The 22,381-nt window shown below is 33.8% G+C and overlaps 1 protein-coding gene across 2 annotated transcripts in view; it reads right to left on the bottom strand.

The window, feature by feature from the left end:
* Positions 1 to 456: 456 nt before the first annotated feature.
* The window catches only part of UCHL3 (ubiquitin C-terminal hydrolase L3), a 98,511-nt gene continuing 76,586 nt past the window's right edge, over positions 457 to 22,381 (bottom strand). Inside the window, exons 6-9 of one of the 2 annotated variants that reach the window (XM_027065023.2) lie at positions 11,140 to 11,331; positions 6,754 to 6,829; positions 1,240 to 1,298; positions 457 to 674 (exon numbers count right to left, since the gene is read on the bottom strand). In XM_027065023.2, the coding sequence (XP_026920824.1) occupies positions 591 to 674; positions 1,240 to 1,298; positions 6,754 to 6,829; positions 11,140 to 11,331 (411 nt within the window). In that variant the 3' untranslated portion in view covers positions 457 to 590. The remainder of the gene's footprint in view (positions 675 to 1,239; positions 1,299 to 6,753; positions 6,830 to 11,139; positions 11,332 to 22,381) is intronic. The other variant, XM_053216672.1, reaches the window with a different exon arrangement.

The following is a 22,381-nucleotide window of genomic DNA, read 5'->3' as shown; positions in this document are numbered from 1 at the left end:
AAGTTACTTCCTCATGGGAGCCTTCCCTGACTACAAAATCTAAAGTCATTTTCTAAAACAAATTCGACTTTGTGTGCATAGTACCTATCGTTGGTATGTTTCTTATTGATGTGTTTGTTATTTGTCTCTTCTCACAAGAGCATAAGCCCCATGACTGTGGAACCTGTGGACGGAGTTCACTGCTGTAACTTCTGCACCTAGAACAGTGTCCAGCTCATTCTAAGTAGATGCGCAACAAATGCTCGTTAAATAAATGTCAAAATTTATGATACAACATATATTCATACTACGCAGATGGAAATTGTGCCTGTGTCCCCGTACAAAATCTCCCACGAAATTTAAAAGAGAATAAGAAAGCTATTGCCAGTCCGCAAACAAGGTAAGTCTTTCACAAGAAAGAAAGGGAAGAAAAGAACTGCAGCTGTAATGTGGGGCAAAAATAAAACGCAGATTAAGTCAAAGTTTAATTCACATAAAGTTTAATCACTCAAGTTAATGAAAATATCAAAATTTCTCAGTTAGTGTATGGCAGCAGAAACTTAATTTTTGTTGCAAATAATACAGTATTTGGTGTTTCCATTACTGACAAGCTATGCTGCAGATAGAGCAATTGCATTGAACCTCAATTCATCAGGGTCACGTTCCATAAACTTCTTGCAAACTTCTATGGCATCCTATAGGGACAAAAATGGGTAATTTTTCAGTTTATAAACGTGCATTTTATTACTAAATGATAAATAAGTGTTTCATATTTTCCTAATTTATACTAATTTCATATTGCAGCCCTCTTTTTTCCCAATGCAAAATAACTTTAAGCATATCAGAAGAGTGAATGGTTGGTGGCCTAATTTGCTTAGTACAAAACTATAAGATACATATTTTGTTGATTATCAGCCACACAATTTGTTCATAAATTTAAAAATCTCTAAATGAGGATCAAGACCCAAATGATGGTTTCTTTGATTCAGTGAAATACGGGATAGGATGTGCACCTCTTTCAATACTGTTCTTGTCTTTTTCAAATTTGATACTTGTTCATACAAAGAGCTCTGAAAACCTCTTCATTTGCTGTAGATTTTTAACACGAATTCAGAGTTTTCTTTTTGGATTTTCTCAAAAAAGAAAGACATGGAAGCACCAAAATACAGAGAAAATGTTATACAAGTGATCTTTAGAGGTATTTTAAGGATAACAAGAACATTAATAACACTTCACGTGGCCAACAAGTTTTGTTGTTACCTCTAATAAAGTTTCATCACTAGTTTCCCCATGGTTAATTGGAAATGGTTTCCGTCCATCTGTGGAAAATGAAGAAACAGTTAAACGTTTAGCTGCTTATACAGGACAATGTACTTCCAGCTTGCATCTTTCTCCTCCCACAGGGAGGCAAAGTTAAAAGATAATGGAAATGATATATCCTATAAAAACGATTTCAAATGTGCTATCAATATTTTTCTACATTAACTGTTATTAGAACCTTGCTTCCATGTTTGAAAGTCTAAATTAGCTTCATAAACAGAAGATTTAGAAACATACAGTTTTAATTTCCCTAAGAAAAGCAAAACTAGTAAGCCAGTTTTTAAAAAGTTAAAATCCTAGTTTCTACTCTCATAGATATGAAAAATGTATTGCTTCATTTTAAAAGCTGAATCAGAAGGCTCCTAAGTGAGACTGACATGCTTACACCAATGAAAGGGAGCCACCACAAGATTTCTTTATTACCACCAATAATTGTGTACCACCAAGGCAGGAGTACAGAGCAGCAATCTAAACAACTGAGGGTCATTTCACGGATCACCAAAATTAATTAAACACAAATATAAACATCTTGAACAAACTACTCCTTCATGAATGCTATGAAAAAAGGAAAAAGTCCAGTATTATATAAACTCATCCTAACCAAAAGTTAATTGATACTCTATCCAAATCTAAATCTCAGATGTCTTATAAGTGGCACTTCAAGTTCAATTCATAAAACACAATCCCTTTTATAATTCCTGGCTTCCAAATGTAATAAAAATGTTTGAATCCATATGCATATACAATGATAAGAGTTGGACCGATAGAAACCACTTTGGAAGAAAAATATGAGGGAAGATTAACCAAACAAACTGAAAGGCAAAACGAGACAAATACTAAGTCTGGAGAAATAAAAAGTTTTTTAAAAAGTACATTAATTATGGCTCAGCTTAGAATAATATTTCTGTGGTTACAATAATACAAACAACTACAACAGAACTAGAAGAAGAGAAAGGAAATAATCTATTTTGTGATTGGGAGGGTGGGTAAGGAACAAGGGTGACACAGGAAAAGTAAATTCTTTTCCTCATGGGGAGTGAAGAAATAATACTTTGGCCACTTCCACCTCCAGCCAGGATGGAGTAACTGGTACCAGACGAGGCCTCCCACCAGAAACAACTTAGAAAACTGGACGAAATAGCTGAAACAGTTGTTCTTAGACATTAGAAAATAGGTAGCCTGTATGAAAGCCCAAGAGTAATAGTAGCTTCCTGCCAAGTCCATAATGGGAAACCCAAGTAGAGCACAATCGCCTTAATGAGGAGACTGAGCAGAACAAGAGCAGAGTTCAGCAATTTGCACAACATCAGAGAGAAAGTAGCTCCCGACTTTGCAGAGCTGTTGCTCTTTGTCCGGGCCAGGATCAGCGTGCCAGGTGGGGCAGGGAGCAGTGTGTCTGGGTCTGAGTTTTAGGCTTGGGGTGGCCAAGAGCTCATTTATTTACAAGACGATTGGGTAAATCAAGAAATACACAAAGAGTAATGGAGAAGAACACTAGAATAAACTGTATGGTATTAGATTAGATTTAGAAGTATTAATGTAAATGAATGCTTTTAACTATATAAACAGATATAATTGTGGGTACATCTATACTCATATGTACATATACATATGTGAGTGTATTTTTATAATACACACAAATATAGGTTTGTCTGCTGAGAGGGCCTGGTAGCAATGAGCACACTTACCGCCCAGATGTTGGTTCTAAATACCATTTTCTGCTAAAAAGAACCAGGGCTCTATGGACAAGCAACTGAAGAGAGGGCTGGGGCACAGAAAATAAAAGATGAGCCTAGAACATCTTATTCTACGTGATAGGTAGAAAGTGCTTGAAGAATGACAGAAACATATCAAAAGGACAAAAGAGCCAGCTTGAAAGGGTTCCCTTCAAGGCCAAGTCTGGGAAAATCTGAGGATGAAAATAAATTATGGTAATGGACTGTAACCTCCTGAGTAAAATATGAACCCAGGAGTCCATTCTGACATTGAATGAATGAAGGAAAAAAAAGGAACGTTTCTAATGCTGGAGGAATTTTTTTTTCAAATCACCATTTGGCAACCATCACAGTGATAATTCAGTTAAGAATCATCAATGGATGCTAAATCTGATAAAGGCTTAAAGAGAAACTGTACATTTACATAGGCTTGAAGTATCTCCTGAATATTTATTCATCACTTCCTAACTAATAAGTATAACATATTAACATATTAATGTTTAACATACCTGTTAACTTTATAGTGGAGAAACCAGGCATATACCATCTAAACCAAATGATAAAGGTTATCATCACCAATAATGGGACAAATCAACATCATGAGCCTCCTGAAATGATGCTCCACAGCACCACTTCTACGGTATATGTGCTAAAAATGTACAAATTATGAGGAAATTATCAGACAACCCAAATTGGAAAATAATATCAAAGTAACTGCCCCATATGCTTGAAAATTAATGTGAAAGACATGAGAGTTAAGAATAGATTGAGGAGCCATTCCAGATTAAAGGAGACAAATATGACAACTAAATACAACACACAACCCTGGACTGACTGGACTCTGGACCTACAGAGGATATTGTAAACATCAGAAAAATTTTACTAGGATCCGCGAATTCAATGATAATATGGATCAGTGTTAATTCCTGATTTTGATAGTTACACTGTAGTTATGTAAGGGAGCATCCATCTGTTTTGAAGAAAGACATAAATATTACAGAATAATGGGGCACCATGTCTGCACCTTATTTTCAAATAGTTCAGACATACTAACTGAATCTGGGAAATCTAAGTAAAGAGTTTATGGGAACTCATATAATTTCTATACATTTTTATAGAAAATTAATATGATTTCAAAATTAAAATGTTTTAAATGATCAACTAGTATTCTTGTTACTCTAGGTAGACAATAATTTTCTGGTTAACAGTTTTCAAATCTGCTGGTTCAATCAGTTCTAAATCCACTTTCAAACTTCATTGTTCTAATGTATCCATAAAGACTAATTACATCTATTTAAAAATATGTACTTCTTCCTCACCCTACATATGCAGGAATGACATGAAGCCCTATGGAAAAGGAAGATGTGATAAGAAAAATATGAATAATTCCATTCCTTTCATCAGCTAAACTTACAATTTAGTAGAGAATGATAGTATTCAAGATGACCACTATCCTTTGTTGAATAATTACCGTGTAGAAATTAACTTGCACTATGTCTACACGCTGATAGTCTTATTTTTATTTAATTTTTAATTTTTTTTTAATGTTTATTTATTTTTTGAGAGACAGACAGAGTGTGAATGGGGAACAGGCAGAGAGAGACGGAGAAACAGAATCTGAAGCAGGCTCCAGGCTCTGAGCTGTTAGCATAAAGCCTAACAGGGGGCTCAAGCTCCTGGACTGTGAGGTCATGACCTGAGGCAAAGTCGGACACTTAACCGACTGAGCCAGCCACCCAGGAGTCCCTGATAGCCTAATTTTTAAAAATAAGATTACTTCAAAATGATTTTTTTTTCCTTAAAAACCACATGCTGTTCTCTTAATCACTGTTTTCTATTCACTGACTCCATAGTCTTCTCCCTCAACATTCCTTTTACATTTATTAGGAATTCTCAACAGGGTTTTGCTGCCAGTTTCCCTTGCAGTGAATCAGCAACTGCCCATTTTCATTTGTTTTGTACTTATCCCTCTTCTCTATGACATCTAAAAGATTACTGCTATTCTTTAGAACTCTGAAATTCTTTAAACACATTTAAAGAAAGTAATTCCCAGAGGGCTCTAATTCTCTATTAGCCATGATCATTCTTCTTGCTAAAGAACACCTAACCAAACAAGACCTCAGTAGTTGTGCCTTTCTTTTCTGATGTTCTTCCTTTTCTGGTGTTCAAACCGATTTTAAAATCCTTTTGTGCTGATCTTGGCATGCTACAAAAGAAAACCATTCTTCATATGTAGCTTACCCTTTGATACACATCTTTCCTTCTGTCTTTTTTGGCCTTTGAGCTCAGAGAGCTAGCTAACCAAATAGAGTTTTTTAGTCAACTCCTTCCTATTGAGATGATCAGAGATTTCTTTTCCCTAAATATTTCTTAGATGTTATTTTTCGTTCTAATGATAATTCTCTCATTGGGAAAGTCATCATCACTTTCATGGTTTTGGTTATGGCTCATAGTTATTATTTCTCTGGCCTTTCCTAAGTCTACTTTCTTGAAGTCAACAAAATGTGTCTGGTAAGTCATAGCACTCTCTTTACTTCCATTTCCACTAGCTATTCTTCATGATTTAAGCTTCAGAGTAGAAACTCAGCTTCCAGCAACCAGACATGTGATCCCCAATCACTGCTACATCTTATCTCTATACAGACTTGGTAGACTGAGTTAGCAAAGCTAGTCTTCCACGCAGCCATGCGGGTCTGTCACATACTCCCGTGACAATGACTTCCCTTCAGCTTGATTCTAACTCAAAACACTCTACTATTGTAAACAACCCTCAGGGGTACAGGTATCTATACAATTGTGTTCTTCCCTTTCCTCACCCCTTTAATAGAGCCATTCTTTTTAATCAAGTATATTATTCTGTTACTATTTTCCAAACATAAAATCTACCTAAATTTTAAGGACCACATTTACAGTCACAGGAGTTCTTTCACAACTCTTCCACCTTTAAATAAGTTGCAAGTTAATATGTAGATGGCAAATGAGAAGAAAGAGAACTAAAAATTATGGTGTCTAGAAATTGAAAAGACTTCTCTTTTGTATTTGGTCTTTTTTTAGCCCAAGAAGGTCTCAAGAAGGACTCACAATAAGTACTATATACCAACTATTAAAGAATCGTTAAGAGGTGTGTTATGTTTGAATGGATCAATTAGCACTATGAGGATCTCCTCCACCACTCCCCGAAGTAGTCCACCTACAGGTAATTTCTAGAAAATAAGTGCTATAGGCCAGAATGCCAAATAATTAATCACAGTTACTTTGACATACGTCTTAAGGAATGGCTGCCAGAAAACACAAACTCCTATAAAGTTAAAAAATCAGAGGCAACACAAAGAGATAGTACAAAAGCCTGAAACTAGTAATACCCATTACTGAATACAAAAATTAGTCATTATGAATATTACATGGTGTTTTAAAAGTTGTTTCAGGATCAAGATAGTTCATCCAGATGATGATAACTAATTTAGTAATTTAGTTAAGAATGCTGAAGTGATTTATAGGAGTTTCCTATGATTTTTACTTCTGTGTTTTGCTTGAGATGCAAAGGTGGTATGCACACTTTCTTGAATTATAAGTTGCTTAAACATCAAAAAAAATTATTTTTTTCTAGTAAAAAATCTTAAATGGAAAACTGTCATTATGCCAACTCAAGTAAATACAGTAAATGTCAACAATCCTGTTAATCATAAATACTTTCCCATTTATCATTTCCTTCCCCAGAATAAATTTAAATAGATCTTACCTAATTCATAGAGATGCCCATCTACATGAACTAATGCAATAAAATGAAGATCTACTTTTTCATCTATACTTGGTGCCTGAAATAGGAGGGAAAAATATATATTATACATGTTAGTAGTCAATCAAGTACATTGTAAACACATACAAATATGAAATGGCATGAGAGAACATTTATCCAACATAATTCAAGGCTTATTAATCTTTGATATGGTGGACAAAGAATGAACATGACCACATTTATGACACTGTGGAAACACTGAAAAACATCCACCAGGAAAACATCGACTAAAGCACATCTTTCTTAATCTCAACAGATCTAAAAACCTTTAGTATTGTCCAACTCTGGAAGGCCCAGTACCTAGTACAAGCTGGGTGCCTAGTGGATGCACGATGCATACCTGCTGAATGACATGAGTGCATGAACTGATTTGTCTAATTTTTGAAATTTGAAATAAGAATGTTTTTTAAAAAATTAATAATAGCATAAAGTTAAAAGAAACTTTTCAAGCTAAATTTTAAGACATCAAGAAAGTGAATTCTTTCCTTCATGATTTGAACTTGATAATCTCAGTTTTTGAACAATGTAATATAAATAGTCTTAGAATAAAATAACTCTCATTATTCATCACAGATCAAAAGGTTTAAAAATGAATAAATTCAGGAAAATAGCCCAAAAGAGTAAAGGGGGAAAAAAAGATAAAAGCAAATTAAAATACAATTAACTATAACCTATGATTTTTCTCCGGCTTTCTTAGTAAACTATTTGAAATTAAAATTACGTCTACTTGTTTCTTGTTTTGTTTGTGTGTGTGTGTGTGTGTCTGTGTGTGTGTGTGTGTGTTTTAGTTCACTGAATTCAGTTTTCATTAAGCAATATCTGCTACATTTCTTAGAAATTTAAATAAATTACCCAAGGTCAATACATGATTAACTGGCACTGTCTATGATACCGAGTAAGCTTTACAGTCTAACACTACTATGTGTTAGCTATATATCAAATCTAAATAGTCTGAAAGAAAATACAATCACTGTTAAATGCAAGTACAAATTTTACAGGCAAACGTTTTAAAGAGGCATAAATCAAATTACATCTCATATTAACATCCTGTAAGTAGCACAACACTATCTGAACTGCAAAATTTTTTTTCACCTTCAGGTCATTTTATAATTTTAAATAGTTTTAATAAGAAGTTTTCAGATGCAAAAATTGAAATTTACAGAATAAACATTATTTTGGATTTACTGAATGCTTCTAAAACATTTACAGATAGTGTGACTCATCTAAATTCACATTATTCTTCAGAGATTATTTCCCCCCAATTATGAATGGGAGAACCTCAATGTAACATTAATGTGGCAAACTAGTTCTTAATTTCAATTTAGAATGAAGAATTCCACTGTTGGTAGTAATCAGAATTATCTACTTTTACTATTGCTCCAATAGTAGACTCCTCTCAACCCCCGTCTTGCAGTGGCCTCTATGAGAATGGATTAGGAGGGAGTCCATTCCATCTTGGACCGTTTGTTGGAGTTATCCTTCATCTGAGGCTAATATATGTCTCCCACTATTTTCCATTATGTTAGAAAAAGTCTAGCCCCTCTTGAACATGGTATTTCTTCAGATATTTAAAGACAGTGATATTGAGTTCCCTTATTTTCCTGGTCAGAGAATCAAAAAATATTAGTGATCACTCAATCCAATATCCTCATTTTACTAATGACCAAAAGAAAATTCCAATTTTTCAAGGCTACACCTAAGCAATTCTACAAACTATACATTCAGTTCTATAACAAAAAATACTAGAAATGATTTTTTATCCAACTAGAAAGTGGTCTTTACTCATTTTAAGACAATTCTCCCAACAGGATATCAAGTATTTTAAATGTTTAGAACTATTGTATTTTCAAAAAGTATAAATTATTTTAACCCCATCTCTTAAGAATAATACATCTTATAGCTTCTATTTTTCATAATCTGTCAGTACATACAACCATTCTAGAGGTAAAGTAGTACAACTGGAGTTCTAGACCTGAATATGTACCCGATCCCTGTGTGCACTGGGTTTCTTATCTGTTTTAAAGTTTAAGTGAAATGCATGAAAGTACTAAATTGTTAAGTGCTATAAAAGCATTATGTAACGTTAAAAATATTAATACTCCATTATCACAAATATAAGAAATCATTCAAGCTAGTGACTCATAATTGTGAGTCATTATACCTTTTATCCAAAAGTGTGTACTAAAAATATAAAACTCCAAAGAGGGTATGAGAAGCCTTCAAATTGTTATAAAAGCTAAGTAAAGCTCAAAATTTCTAAGCCTTCCACAAAACCTCAGTACCTACTAGGAGCCTTTCCCTTTGGTCAACTTCATTAGTCTGAAATTTGCAATTATCCCAAATGCTTAAAAAGTATTCCACTAAAAACAAGAACAATAAAAGAAAAGGCAAAGTCTTCAATTTCAAAAAATGACCAAGAAGGCAGAAACCAGAAACTATAGATTGGATCATTTTTTGCCTATTTTTTATATATTATTTTTTACAAAGTTCCCTAATTTATAATATAACACTTATTATTATCTCAAACAATTAAAAAGTCACATAATAAATCAATTAGATAGAAATTAAATATTAAATATAAATTTCAAATTGTAGAAAATATAGTTTAAATTTAATTTGTAATTATCTGATACTTAATATATACCAGGCACTGGTATATGTTTATGTACTTAAAAGTACTGACCAATGAATCATCATATAAACTCTATGAGACAGGTAATACACTCATTTATTCTCAAGAAAACTGTTATACAGCTAGTAAGTGATGGAATCTGGTTTCAAACTCAGGCAGGGTAGTTCCATAATCCATGCTATGCTATGAAAATATTTATGAAGCGATAAAGCAACAATTAATATGGAAAGCAAAGATCAAACTTATATAAAATCACGTAAAACTGGAAACACCAACTTTACGATATGTTCATTTATATTCAGAATATTTTAAAAGTGCAAAGGAATATTTAGAATCAACTGTGCCCAAGTTAGAATTTACAAAATTAGGGTTTTACTCTGATCCTGTAATTCACCTTATATCTCCTACTATGCCAAACAATGTGTGGCACAGTAGGGAAGCAAAAAATATTAAACAGGTAAATGAATAAAAATGGCAAATGCATGTTGTGATCCAATGAGGAAAATGAAATAGAGAGACACCAGTTTGTTGCTTGATACTCAGCACAAATGAAACACTATTTTATGACCATACTGATATCTGGGGGATGTACATATTTTAGGAAAACTGTCAAAACTCTGCTTCACAGTTTGAGCATAGCTCTAAAAGAGTAAATAAAGGGGAAGAAAGAATGTTTGACATCAACTTTCAATTTATTGAAGCATTAAATGTATGAGGAATCAGACTTCCTCTGGCTTCAAAAGTCATGATGATTTCCAGAAGCATGAAGTTTTTCATAAATGGATGGCATACACCAAATCTTTCAGAGGTAGCATTTCTAGGTAGGCTCTGCCAAATGAAAGTCATTGCTATATAAGTCTAAAACAGCGAAAGATAGAGCTGGAGTTGCCTAACCCTGCAGTTGATGTCAATTATGAGAATTATTAGAATTCCACCATCAACCTCAACATTTAAGATAATTAGCAAGATTAAAAGAAAGAATGTACTTTTTAATACTTTGCTAATATTATCAACCTAAGAAGGAGAAATCATAAAACTTGTGGGAAGCCTACATCAATTCACAAGGAGAAAATCTTCACCTCCTACTTGGAAAAGATCTTTAGAAACTGAATAGGCAGGGAAGATTGGATCAAGATTAAACCAAGTACCTGAGACACCTCAGGGAATAAAATAGCTTAGATGAAACACCCTACACCATGGAAGGATTAGGTTAAGGATAGAATAAGTAAAGTGACCCCAGAGCATGACAAGAGACTATAGTCATGTTCAGAAGCATGAAAAAAAAAACAAAAAACAAAAAAACAAAGAGATGGCAAAGAACTCAGAAGGTACATAGCATTTGTTGACCTAAGTCAACTAAATGAAATCATAAAGATGAAGGGTAAGAGAATACATATTCACTTTAACAACTGACAGGAACTTAAACATTATCATGAACGTCAATCAGTACTCATCAAAAGGCAGGCATCCTTATGTTGGCGGGATATGGAGTGGGAAGATGAATGTTCACCGAGGCACTGGTGAAAGTCAAGCTAGACTGCAAAGCATAGAGGTATGCTTGCAATCTTATTGGGGGAGAAAAAGCTAATGGTTGAGTGAACCAAGAGAAAAGCACTTTGAAGACTGAAGAAGTGTAGGGAAAAAAAATGGACTATCCTTGTCACTGGAAGAAGAGATGGAAGATTGACTACACTTACAACAGAATGGAGACCCATAGATGGTAGGCGTAAGAAGGGTCGCCAGCGACGAAGACGGAGAGATGGACTGGTAGCCTTTGCAGGGCCTACATGGTTACGTTTGACCCAGGGCAGGGATGCATGGTGACACAATGATGAGGCCTTCGTTCTGCAGTGGCTAGAATGAGGCTGTGATGAGGATGGCGAGGAGGACTACATAATTAAAAAAGAGAACATTATACTTAGACCACGTTACTGGGCGATCATTTATTTTTCAAAGCAACGTATGGTCATATTTGTATTTATATGGTCCAGTACTTTTAACCAACCATAATCCAGAAAGAATTATATATGAATATTGGTTAAAACTAGATAAAGTGGAAATATATAACTAAGTATGAGGTTATATGCCATAGCTTCTGTAAGTACCCATCTAAAATGTTTACCTATCCTCATTTGCATAACACAGACTCATGGAATTCTTTAAAAGCCACTAAAATGGAATTATTACATCAAATGGTTTAAAAAACAGGCACACACACACACAGAGAACACACAATATGTTACACATACAAAACAAAAAATAATGTGTAGAAGAAAACTGAATGGTGACAGAGGCACTGGTGAAAAGAATTCCTTAGCGAGAATAAGCTCTAAGGGGGGAAAAACCCCCTTCAGAATATAAAGAGGAGTGAAATTAACCCCTCTGAAGCTGATGGCTTGCATAAACTATCCTCTTACTTAGGCTGACAAATAGAAACTATCACAGCCTATTAGCCATCTTTTAGTAATCAGCAGTGTTAGTTAAAATATGTATCACTTATTTTGTCCTGGGCACTCCTTTAAGCACTTTACATATATGAATTCATTAATCTCCCAGTAACCCATGAGATAGGTACTATATTCCCATTTTACAAATGAGGAATCAGAGCACATAGAGGTTAATGAATACAACCAATGTAACCAATATAAAGGCCACAGTGCTAGCAAGTGGCAGGGATGGGATTCAAATACAGGAAATCTGGTTCTGGAATGCAATGTATAGAATCACCTTGATGTATTGCCCAACTGTCCACAAGAAAGATTTTATTACTAATTTATTAGACTAGATTCTAATAACAAGAAGTATAATCCTCTTAAAATTAGATATTTTGAGAGTGGAAACTTTCAAACATAATTATACCACAAACATTGAATCTGGTCCAACAGTTTTCCACAAAATGCACATGATTACAATAACTAACTTATTAATGGTAATCCAAATGATAATTTTATGATTTCTACTTCCAATAAATACAACCAGTACATGAAATAAAAAAAAATTGATTTAAAGCAGTATGAAAAAACTATAATCATTTATAACCATAGTGAGAAGCAGCAATAAGAATAGTAATACGAGTCCTTGGGAAGCAATAATTTCACTAACCATGACCTTATTCTCTTCAGGAAAATGAAATATTTTTCCCTGAATGAATTCTAGGACTCTCTGAACCCTGAAAATTTTATGATCCTACTTAGTACTTTCAATCTATATAAACAATACACTAACCTAAAATAAAGCTATCTCTGTGATGAGGGTTTAAAAAACATGTTTGTGAACACTTCAGTGGCTCTTAATAAGAACCAGTCAATCAGAAATACATAAATAAGGATGCCTGGGTGGCTCAGTCAGTTGAATGTCTGACTTGGGTTCAGGTCATGATCTCACAGCTGGTGAGTTTGAGCCCTGCCTTGGGCTCTGTGCAGACAGCTCAGAGCCTGGTGCCTGCTTCGGATTCTGTGTCTTCCTCTCTCTCTGTCCCTCTCCTCCTCAGGTTCACGCTGTCTCTCAAAAATAAATAAAACATTAAAAAAAAAACTTAAAAAAATATAAAAAACCTATACTTGGCTCTATACAGGAATAAACTGCTCTCACATAGTCAAATCAGAAGTTTGTCATATTCAATCCAATTACATTTCAATAGGAAAAAGAGAGGAGCGAATGGGGAAGAGAAGAAAAATGGATGAAGAGGGAAAAGAAAATGGAGTAAAAAAGGAAAGGGAAGGAAAGATGACTGAGCAGTGGAATAAAACAAAAATCTTCTAAGATTCTGGGAGGGAGTGATCACTAAGCTAGAAGCAGAACTGAAGGGTGTACATTGAAAGAATGTGTAAGGTTTGGGCAGGTGAAATGGGAAAGGGATTCCTGGCAAAGAATTCAGTGTGAGAAAAAGAAGAGAAATAGGGACAAGTAGGAAATGTTCACAGCACTAGACCATGAGGTCTGAGATTTGATTTTACCCTTTCAATTGAAAAAGTTGATCCTGGGAGAAGACATGAGACTCCTGGGTCAGAGAAACAGGACTTTACTTATAGCACAGCCAGAAGCATGATCATCTCTATATGTTTGCGTCCACTCACATCAAGGCAACACAGAGGGCCCAGAAGGATGGCTGCACACATGTGAGCTGTGTTACAGGAGAGGAACACTCAGTTTGGGGAAACATGTTTTATAGCAAGCAGTAAGCAAGCATACTCTTTCCTACAGGCAGATATTACCTAATCCCTCATGTTTGCTTACTATAAGTAATTTCCAACTTGAAGTGTAATGGCCCTCTTTTTTTGCCATTTTTGAAAAAACCCTTTAAAAACTCTTAATTCACATTTACAGAGTTATAAAAGCAGAAAGTACAGGAAACACTGAAATGTATGCCTATGACATCCTACCCCCCATTTGCTTTGTCCTCTGCATTTATGCTCTCTTTATGTAATGTTCTTCCTGAACCATTTGAGGGTTTAAGGTAAGTTACATACTGGGTCCTTTACCCCTAAATACTTAAGTATTTCCTATAACCAAGAGAACTCTCTTGCATAACAGCAATGTAGTTATCACCTTCATGATTTTATATTGTTATAATATCTTATCTAGACTGCCCATATTTTGTTAGTTGACATTTTTATATAAATAATTTTCTACATAAAAAAACATGCTCACTATGGATACAGACAGTTTTATTTCTTCTTTCCTAATCCATATGCCCTTTCTTTCTTCTTGCCTTATTGCATTGGCAAGGACCTTTAACACAATAATGAATTTCATTGATTTCTGCTTTTATCATTTCTTCCTTCTGCTTGATTTCAGTTTAATTTGCTCCTTTTACCACCTTAATGTAAAACTTTAAATCACTGACTTGAAGCCTCTTTTCTTTTCTATCATAGCATTTAATACTATCAATTCTCTTGAATCCCTGCTTTTTCTTTTCTACTTTATGCATTTAATGCTATAGATTTTTCTGTAACTCCTGTTTTTCTTTTCTACTATAAGCATTTAATGTTAGCGACTTCTAATCCCTGCTTTTGCTGAATTTGGACTTTTTAAATTTTTATTCAAAATATTTTCTAATTTCCTTTGTGACTTCCTCTTTGATCCATGAACTATTTAAAAGTATAGTGTTTCAATTCTAAATATTTGGTAACTTTCCAGATATTTTTTCTGTTAATGATTTCTAATTTAATTCCATTATGGCTAGTAAGCATTCTTTGTATGATTTCAACGTTTTAAAAAATTGTTAATTTCCTGGTCCAGGATATGGTACGTCCTGGTGAACATCCCACGTGTACTTGAAAAGAATGTATATTCAGCTGTTTTGGGATGGAATGTTCCACAACTGTTAATAGGGCCAAGCTGTATAACAATGCTGTTAAGGTCTTCTATATACTTACTAATTTTCTGGGTCTACTTGCTCTACTGATTACTGAGAGGAGTGTTGAAATATCCAACTGTATTTGTGGATTTGTCTATTACTCTCTTCAGTTTTGTCAGTGTTCATCTCATATGTTTAGAGGTTCTATTTTTAGCTACATACACAAACTTTAGGTATGGTGAATTGATCTCTTTATTCTTATAATGTCCTTATCACTGGTAATATTTCTGGTTCTGAAGTCTACTTCACCTAATTTCAATACAGTTATCCCAGCTTTCTTTTGTTTGATGTTTTCATTGTGTATCTTTCCCAATTATTTTAATATTTCCATGTCTTTATATTTAAAGTGACTTTCCTGTAGATACACATAATTGAGTTTTGCTTTTTTACTAATGTGATAATCTTTCTTTCAATTTGTGTGTTCATATTTAGACCATTTATATTTTATTAATTTCATGTAACTATTAACATGGTTGAATTAAAATCTATCATCTTGCCCGTTCTCTACTTTCTCCATTTGTTCTTTGTTCCTTGTCTGCCTTTTTTTGAATTATTTCTATGATTCCATTTAATATGTACTATTGTCTTATTGTTTATACTTCTAACTTTTTCAGTAATTGTGCTTGGGTTTAAAATACATATCTTTAGTCACAGTGTACCTTCAAGTAATATTATACCACATCGTAAGTCATCTAAAAATCTTACAGCAGTATTCCAAATTCTTTCTTCCATCCTTTGTGCTAATGTCACACATTTTCTTTTTATATATGCTATAAATTTACAATACATGGTTATCATTTTTTATTTTGATAGTCAATTGTCTTCTAAAACAATTTTTAAAAAGAACAATAGGGGCGCCTGGTGGCTCAGTCAGTTGAGCATCTGACCTCAGCTCAGGTCATAATCTCACAGTTTGTGGATTCGAGTCCCGCCCGCATTGGGCTCTGTGCTGACAGCTCAGAGCCTGGATCCTGCTTCGGATTCTGTGTCTGTCTCTCTCTCTAACCCTCCCCTGCTTGCACTCTGTCTCTCTCTCTCAAAAATAAATAATAAACATTAAAAAAAAGAACAGTATTTATATTTACTTTCACTTGTTCCATTTTCAGCACTCCACAAATCTTTGTGTATTGTAGTGCAGGTAACCTGCTAATGAATTCTCTGTTTTTGTTTGTTTCAATCTCTTTATGTGTCCTTTAGTTTTAAAAGATATTTTTGTTACATTTTAATTTTTTCATCTTCAAAAATATCATTCCATGGTGTTCTGGCTTGTATAATATCTGAGAGGCTTGATGTAACTCTTATCTTTGTTCCTCTGTATCCAATGTGTCTTTTTCTTCTGGCTGCCTTGAACATTTTCTATTGAGCTTTCATTTTCTGCAGTTTGAATATTATATATCTCCGTGTCTATGTGTGTTTGGTTTTGGGAGCATAGGGGTATTTAGTGTTGAGATTCTTGAAGCTGTGCTTTGATGTCTTTAATTATTCTTTGAAAAACAGCCATTAGATCTTGAAATATTTTTACTGTCTATGTCTCCATCTAGCCCCCACCTCTCTTTTCCTTCTGGGATTCTACTTTCATGTATCAGATCATTTGAGATTGCTCCACAACTCTGAGATGCCCTGGGTCCCCTAAAACGACTACCACAGTGTATTTTACTTTTGTGGTTCAGTATGAGCAATTTTTAGTGATGTGCCCTCAAATGTACTGATTCTCTCCTCAATTTTGTCAATTCTATTGGTTGGTGAACCCACTAAGGGCATTCTTCATCTCTGGTACCATATTTTTCATTACTATCATTTCCATTTGATTCTTTCTTGTACTTTCAAACTCTCTGCTGATATTCCCTATTTGTTAGTACATGTCTACCTTTTTCACATGAGCCTTTAATATGTTAATTATACTTATTTCAAGCTGCATGTGACAGTTCCAATATCCAAATCATATCTGACTCTGGTTTTTGACTGCTTTGTCTTATAACAGTGTACTGTTATTTTTCTTGTTTCTTGTCTTATAATTTTTGGTTAAAAGCTATACATCTTGTGGAAGAGCAAACTGAGATAAATAGTACTTATGCCTGAGAATGGGCATGTCCCTTCTGGTAGGCCTTAATGTGTGGGACTGAATCAATCCAGTCAGGAGTTGAGCTGTTTGGGTTTTATTTGGCTATGGTTAACCTTACCAACCTACCACCTTAAAATTCATCTACCATTACCCTGTGCTTAGGGTAGCAGCTGGGTTGTTCGGTGCTTTCTTTTTCAATGTTCTTGTTCCACTGACAGATATAGGATTTTTCTCAGAGCCTGTGCTCAGAGGTTTTTCTCCTTGTTCTTGCTCACTCTCAAACTTTTGACATTTATTGGGGCATGCTGGTCTTTAATGGTGAGATGATAGAGACATTCTTTATTGTTCTGGTTTAGCCACTGGCTCTACCATTATAGGTAGGCTGTTTGTCCCTGAATATCAAGAATCAGGCTTTCCTCCTCCAGTGATTTGTCTCATAGATTTCTGCCCCTCCCCCAAGGGGTGGTTTTTATCTATTCCCTTCCCCAAAGAAGGTTTTTTTGTCCTAGCATCTTTAGGTTTTGCTCTGTAGAGAAGAATCCAGACTTGGTGCCATAACCAAAGTAGAAACTGCTCCCTTCCCCAGGTTTGCACCTTAGAGCTCTCTCTAGTCTTGTCCCTAGTCTATCTCATAAGTATCAGTGAGGCTGGTGGAGTGAATGAGAGCCTCCCTTTTGGGACTGCTTATGGTGATTTTATAGTCTTTTAGAATCCAAAATTGCTTAAAAAATTACTTACTTCATTAAAATTATTAAAAATATCAACATGTGCCAGACTTTACCATTGACTCTACATCCCCTCTGCTGTGTAGGCAATGCAGCAGTATAGGGTGACTTCATATAGAACACTTCACATGTAATAACAAATCTATCTCTTCATTATATAATATTCAGGAAAACCTAGAATAGACTTTTCAGAACCCCAGGCATTTCAAAAGCAGCTTAAATGTTTTGCTCTTCACAAAGAACCCTTAGGAATTTAATAAATTATTGTTGCATGAAAGATTTAGGCATAAACACTCATTTTCAGAGATTTTTAAGCATTCTGATTCTAACTTAAATCCTGTCTGAGTCAAAAATAAAAGACAAAAAAATAAAAAATAATAAAATAAAATACAAACACAGAGTGGGTTTATTAGGACAGTGGTTTTTTTTTGGGGGGGGGGGCTGGTTTTTTGTTTTTTAATATTTAGAAGCACAAGGACTTAGCTGACTTGCCCAAAGCGTTCAACTAGTAACAGTCAAAACCAGAGGCAGAACACATGACTCCTGACTCTAATTTCAGTGTTTTCATTGCATACAGAGCCACTCACCCGTCAACTGTCAATTAATTTAGCTGATTCATAGAGGGAAGTCTATTACTATCTCTATTTGTATTCCTCAAACACAATTCAAATGTTTCTGTTTTTAAACACTTATAGCTAGTTCAGAATAAACAAATAAAACAAAAATAAAATACCCAGGTCCTACAAAGCCAAATTATTTTTCCTTCACAGTTAATGTGCATGTCACTTTGTATGTGAGAAAATGAGTCAACTACTCTTTAAACTGTTTAATAACAATAAAAAAAAATTAGAAATATCATGAAGGCTACAAAGAAATGATCTAAACCTTTAATTAAAAGGTGGAGGTTGTGTGCCTGTTTAAAAAGGATGTGTGTCTGTTTAAAACCTTCTTTCCATTAATGTACATGTCCCTGTGTGTATGTAAATGATAAGATTACTCTTTAAACTGTTTAACCAATGAATTAAAAATACTGTAAAGGCTAAAAAGAAATGATATACACATTTTTAAAAAGGGGGCCAAGGGTCTGCCTAAAAAATGCTTGTCTATTAAGAAATCAAGTGTTTGGAAGGTTGTTGTAAGTGCTTAAATCTGAATTATTCTAAAATGAGAAAATAAACTAAGTGATTTTGGCTTACACCCAAAACATTTTCTCATTTTAATAGGCATCCTGTTATTAAGAAAAATATCATTATAACCATGTAATTTTCTGAACACGAAGGGATCATTAGCTGGTAGATACTTAAAATAATTACTGTTTTCTGAAATATACACAATATGATAACCAAAAGACTATGGTTAGTTTAAGGGGAAGATTTTGTGTTTAATATAAGGAAAAATCTACTAAGATCTAACTTAGATATAAGGGTAACAAAGAATAAAAGTATTCAGTACAACTAAGAATGGTCGCTTGTGATGCATTACATATTTGTATTAAATTATTAGCTGTGTTTAACTTTGCTCTTAGGATAAAAACAAAAATTTAAAATTAAAAATCCTCCCTTTCTTCTTTTTTTGTTTTAGCAATTTTGAGTTATTTTATTTTTCTGCCTTGATAGCATGGTCAGTACTTACTAGCTATGTGACCTTGGATGAGTTACTTCTTACTCTTCCCATCTGTAAAATGGGGTAACATAGATCTTAAGGAATTTAGAAGATTAGAATAGGGGACACCTGTCCTTTAGTATAATGCCCACCATGTAAGATGCATTCAGTAAATGTAACCATCATTAAAGGAAGATGACAAACATGGTTTCAAAAGCAGTGAGGATTAAGATGAGAATATTTGGAAGCTAATAAGCACCTCAATTTCCATTACTTTCAACCATAAATGACACTAAGAGTACAAAGAAAACTTCCTCAATTGACACTGTGGCACCCAAAGTGACGCCTAATGTCTCCAAGCATCCCCAGTCATCTCAGAGTGAGAGTTTTCTGGCTTGAGAACCTACGATATTTGTGCACCTCTAGTAGAAAACAATGTGCATTTTCTTTATAATATCTCCTTTCCTTCTACAGGGTAGAAATGGGAATAAAATGCTGTAAAAAATTCAAATTCCACTTTTAAAAATAATTTTAGCTTCTTTATATGATCATTGGAAATCATGACTCCTTTTATTGACCTGTTGATAAAATATGTATTTGATCACAATTAAATTTAACAGTTATTTCCTGAATGTATATGTCCTTTCAGACCTCAGCAATATCGCTGAGTTTAAAATGGCACATGGAAAGAAAAAGTATGAGGAACTTCTCTAGGGCTGCCAAATGCTATGAAAAATAGTTAAATTGTAAATGTGTGTGCATTCAAGTATGAGTATGTATATGCACATGCATGGGAATATGTCCATATACGTAAAACTTGAAAAGTTTAAAATCACAACTATAAATTAATTCTAAATGGATTTCTGTAGATTTTTTTGGAAAGCTCAGTACAATATATTGGATTGCACTAAAGGTAAGTTCCAAATTTAAAATAGGAAAGTAAAACCATATTCATGCAAAAGATACAAACTTTCCTACAGAGTATCCATGTTTAGCTGGCAAAGAAGTCAAAGTGAAACATGGGCTACATATCAAAATACACAAAATATCACTACATATTCCATGGAAAATCTGCACGATGGCAAATTTATTCATTTTGTTCATCTAATAAATCAAGATGCCCACAGATTTCAAGACATTCTTGAAAGACTTTTCCTCTACTAATTTAACAACTGTGTTTCCTCACTTCAATTTACAATTCTCCATGTCAGAAATCTCTATCAATATAATGACATATCTGTACATGTTACATTAAATTCAAGCTTACCATTGTTAAGCTGGTCAAGCTAATTCCCAGATTTTTTTTTTTTAACAACGTGAGAACAGGTTCTCATTTATTACAAATGAAAAAATCTTAAATCCTAGCATCACCCCCTTCATTTTGGAAAGCTATGGTTTTAAACAAAACAAATAAAAACCTCACCATCTTCAAACCTAACCTTGATTCTATGTTTATTACTGAAGACATTTTTACACAGAAGGGTTACATTTAGTCAGATCTAAAAGAGTATACTCATTAATTCAGTCTAAGAATTTTCCTCCAAAATAATAGTTTAATATTGCTATTTCCAAAACCCTCACCGTACCAAAAAATAATAAATAAGTTAAAAAGATGACAAAGAAGAAAGATAATATCTTGATCCATTTTAGGACAAAGCACTTAACCTAAGAAAGGGGGAAAAAAGTATAATCAGGATGGAGTAGTATTTACATTTCTTACCTTTCAACAACTAATTTAATCTATCTATACATTTTTTTCTAGTGATATTAGATAAGGAACTGATTACATGCTTGGAGACATGGTGTCAGTGCTTGAAAATACAGGAACAAAAAGAACCATTCCAATAACATTTTCCCAAATGTGACTAATTCTAATTTGTATTCCCTCCTTCCAACTCAGCTCCCCCATCCAACTTTACATATACTTTCAAAACATGCCTTTCTCTGGGTAATAATATTAAGAAGGAATGACAACAATAAAAAAGAAAAATAAGAGAAACAGAGGCAAAAGTATAAAGAACCAGGAGTTCCAGAGAATCTCTCAATTTTAAGAATGAAATTAAATGAAGCTGCCCAAAAAAAGATTTACCTTAAGTCTTACTGGAATGAAACAAAGAAAATGAGGCATGGAAAGTAAATGGAAAAAAAAAGTCAGAAAGTGCAATTTCAGATTTCCTAACAAAAGCAGGCTATATGGTTTAAAAAGCATACTTTGCATCAGAGTTCCATTTGTTTCCATCTGATTATTCTAAGAATATTAGAAACTTAAACTTTATGTTGTATAAGAAGTAAGTTTCTTCCTAACAGGTTTAGCTTCTTTCAAACATGGGAAAGAAGAAAATAAATCCTTAAAGAAGAGAAATAAATGTAAGCACTTTAATTTACTCTAACATAATCAAAATCACTCAAAACTGTATTGAGAGCAAAATGAAGCCATGCAAAGTATATTTATACACTGAATTAAAATGAGACTTGACACTGTTTTCCTCCACTGACAGTCTGCATTGATAGGGCCAAGCCAACCAGATACACATACATGCATGCACACGCACACACACATGCATACACACACACACACACACACTTTATCTTTGACTGTGTATACATATATGAACACATACTTAAAATCACAATTTATCTACTGCTTACCTAACAAATAAACTCCCACTTAATGGACAACACTAAGCAAAACACATTATTACGTATTTCATTATAAATAAATTATAATTCAATTTCATGATTTAAATTCCTTCTATAAACTTTTAGTAAAGACTTCTGAACTATCTTTAGCAATCAAACATATTCCCTCTATCACACATGGTAAAATTTAAAAACAGAATTCAACACTGGTAAGGGTTACTTTTGAGATTATCTCCACTGAAGTAAGAGATCCTGAAAGACACAAACTACGTATTATTCACCTTTGTACGTACATCTCCTAGCCCAGTGCCTGGTACTACAGGTACTCAAACAGGTTACTTAGTTGATCAAATGAAAGAAAGACAATTTTATTTTATATAATAAGAAACTTAGAAATATTCAGCCCTTTGATTCAGTAATTCTACATATAGGAAACTATCTTTAAAAAGAGAACGTAGAACAAATACTTGGATAAAGAAAGACATTCAGTGAAGTTACCGTTCTAACTTGGAAAACTGAAAACAATACAAACATCAAAAGTTAAAAAAAAA

The sequence above is a fragment of the Acinonyx jubatus genome, chromosome A1 (assembly GCF_027475565.1).
Source record: "Acinonyx jubatus isolate Ajub_Pintada_27869175 chromosome A1, VMU_Ajub_asm_v1.0, whole genome shotgun sequence".
Lineage (NCBI taxonomy): Eukaryota > Metazoa > Chordata > Mammalia > Carnivora > Felidae > Acinonyx > Acinonyx jubatus.
This window is presented reverse-complemented; position numbering and strand designations above follow the sequence as displayed.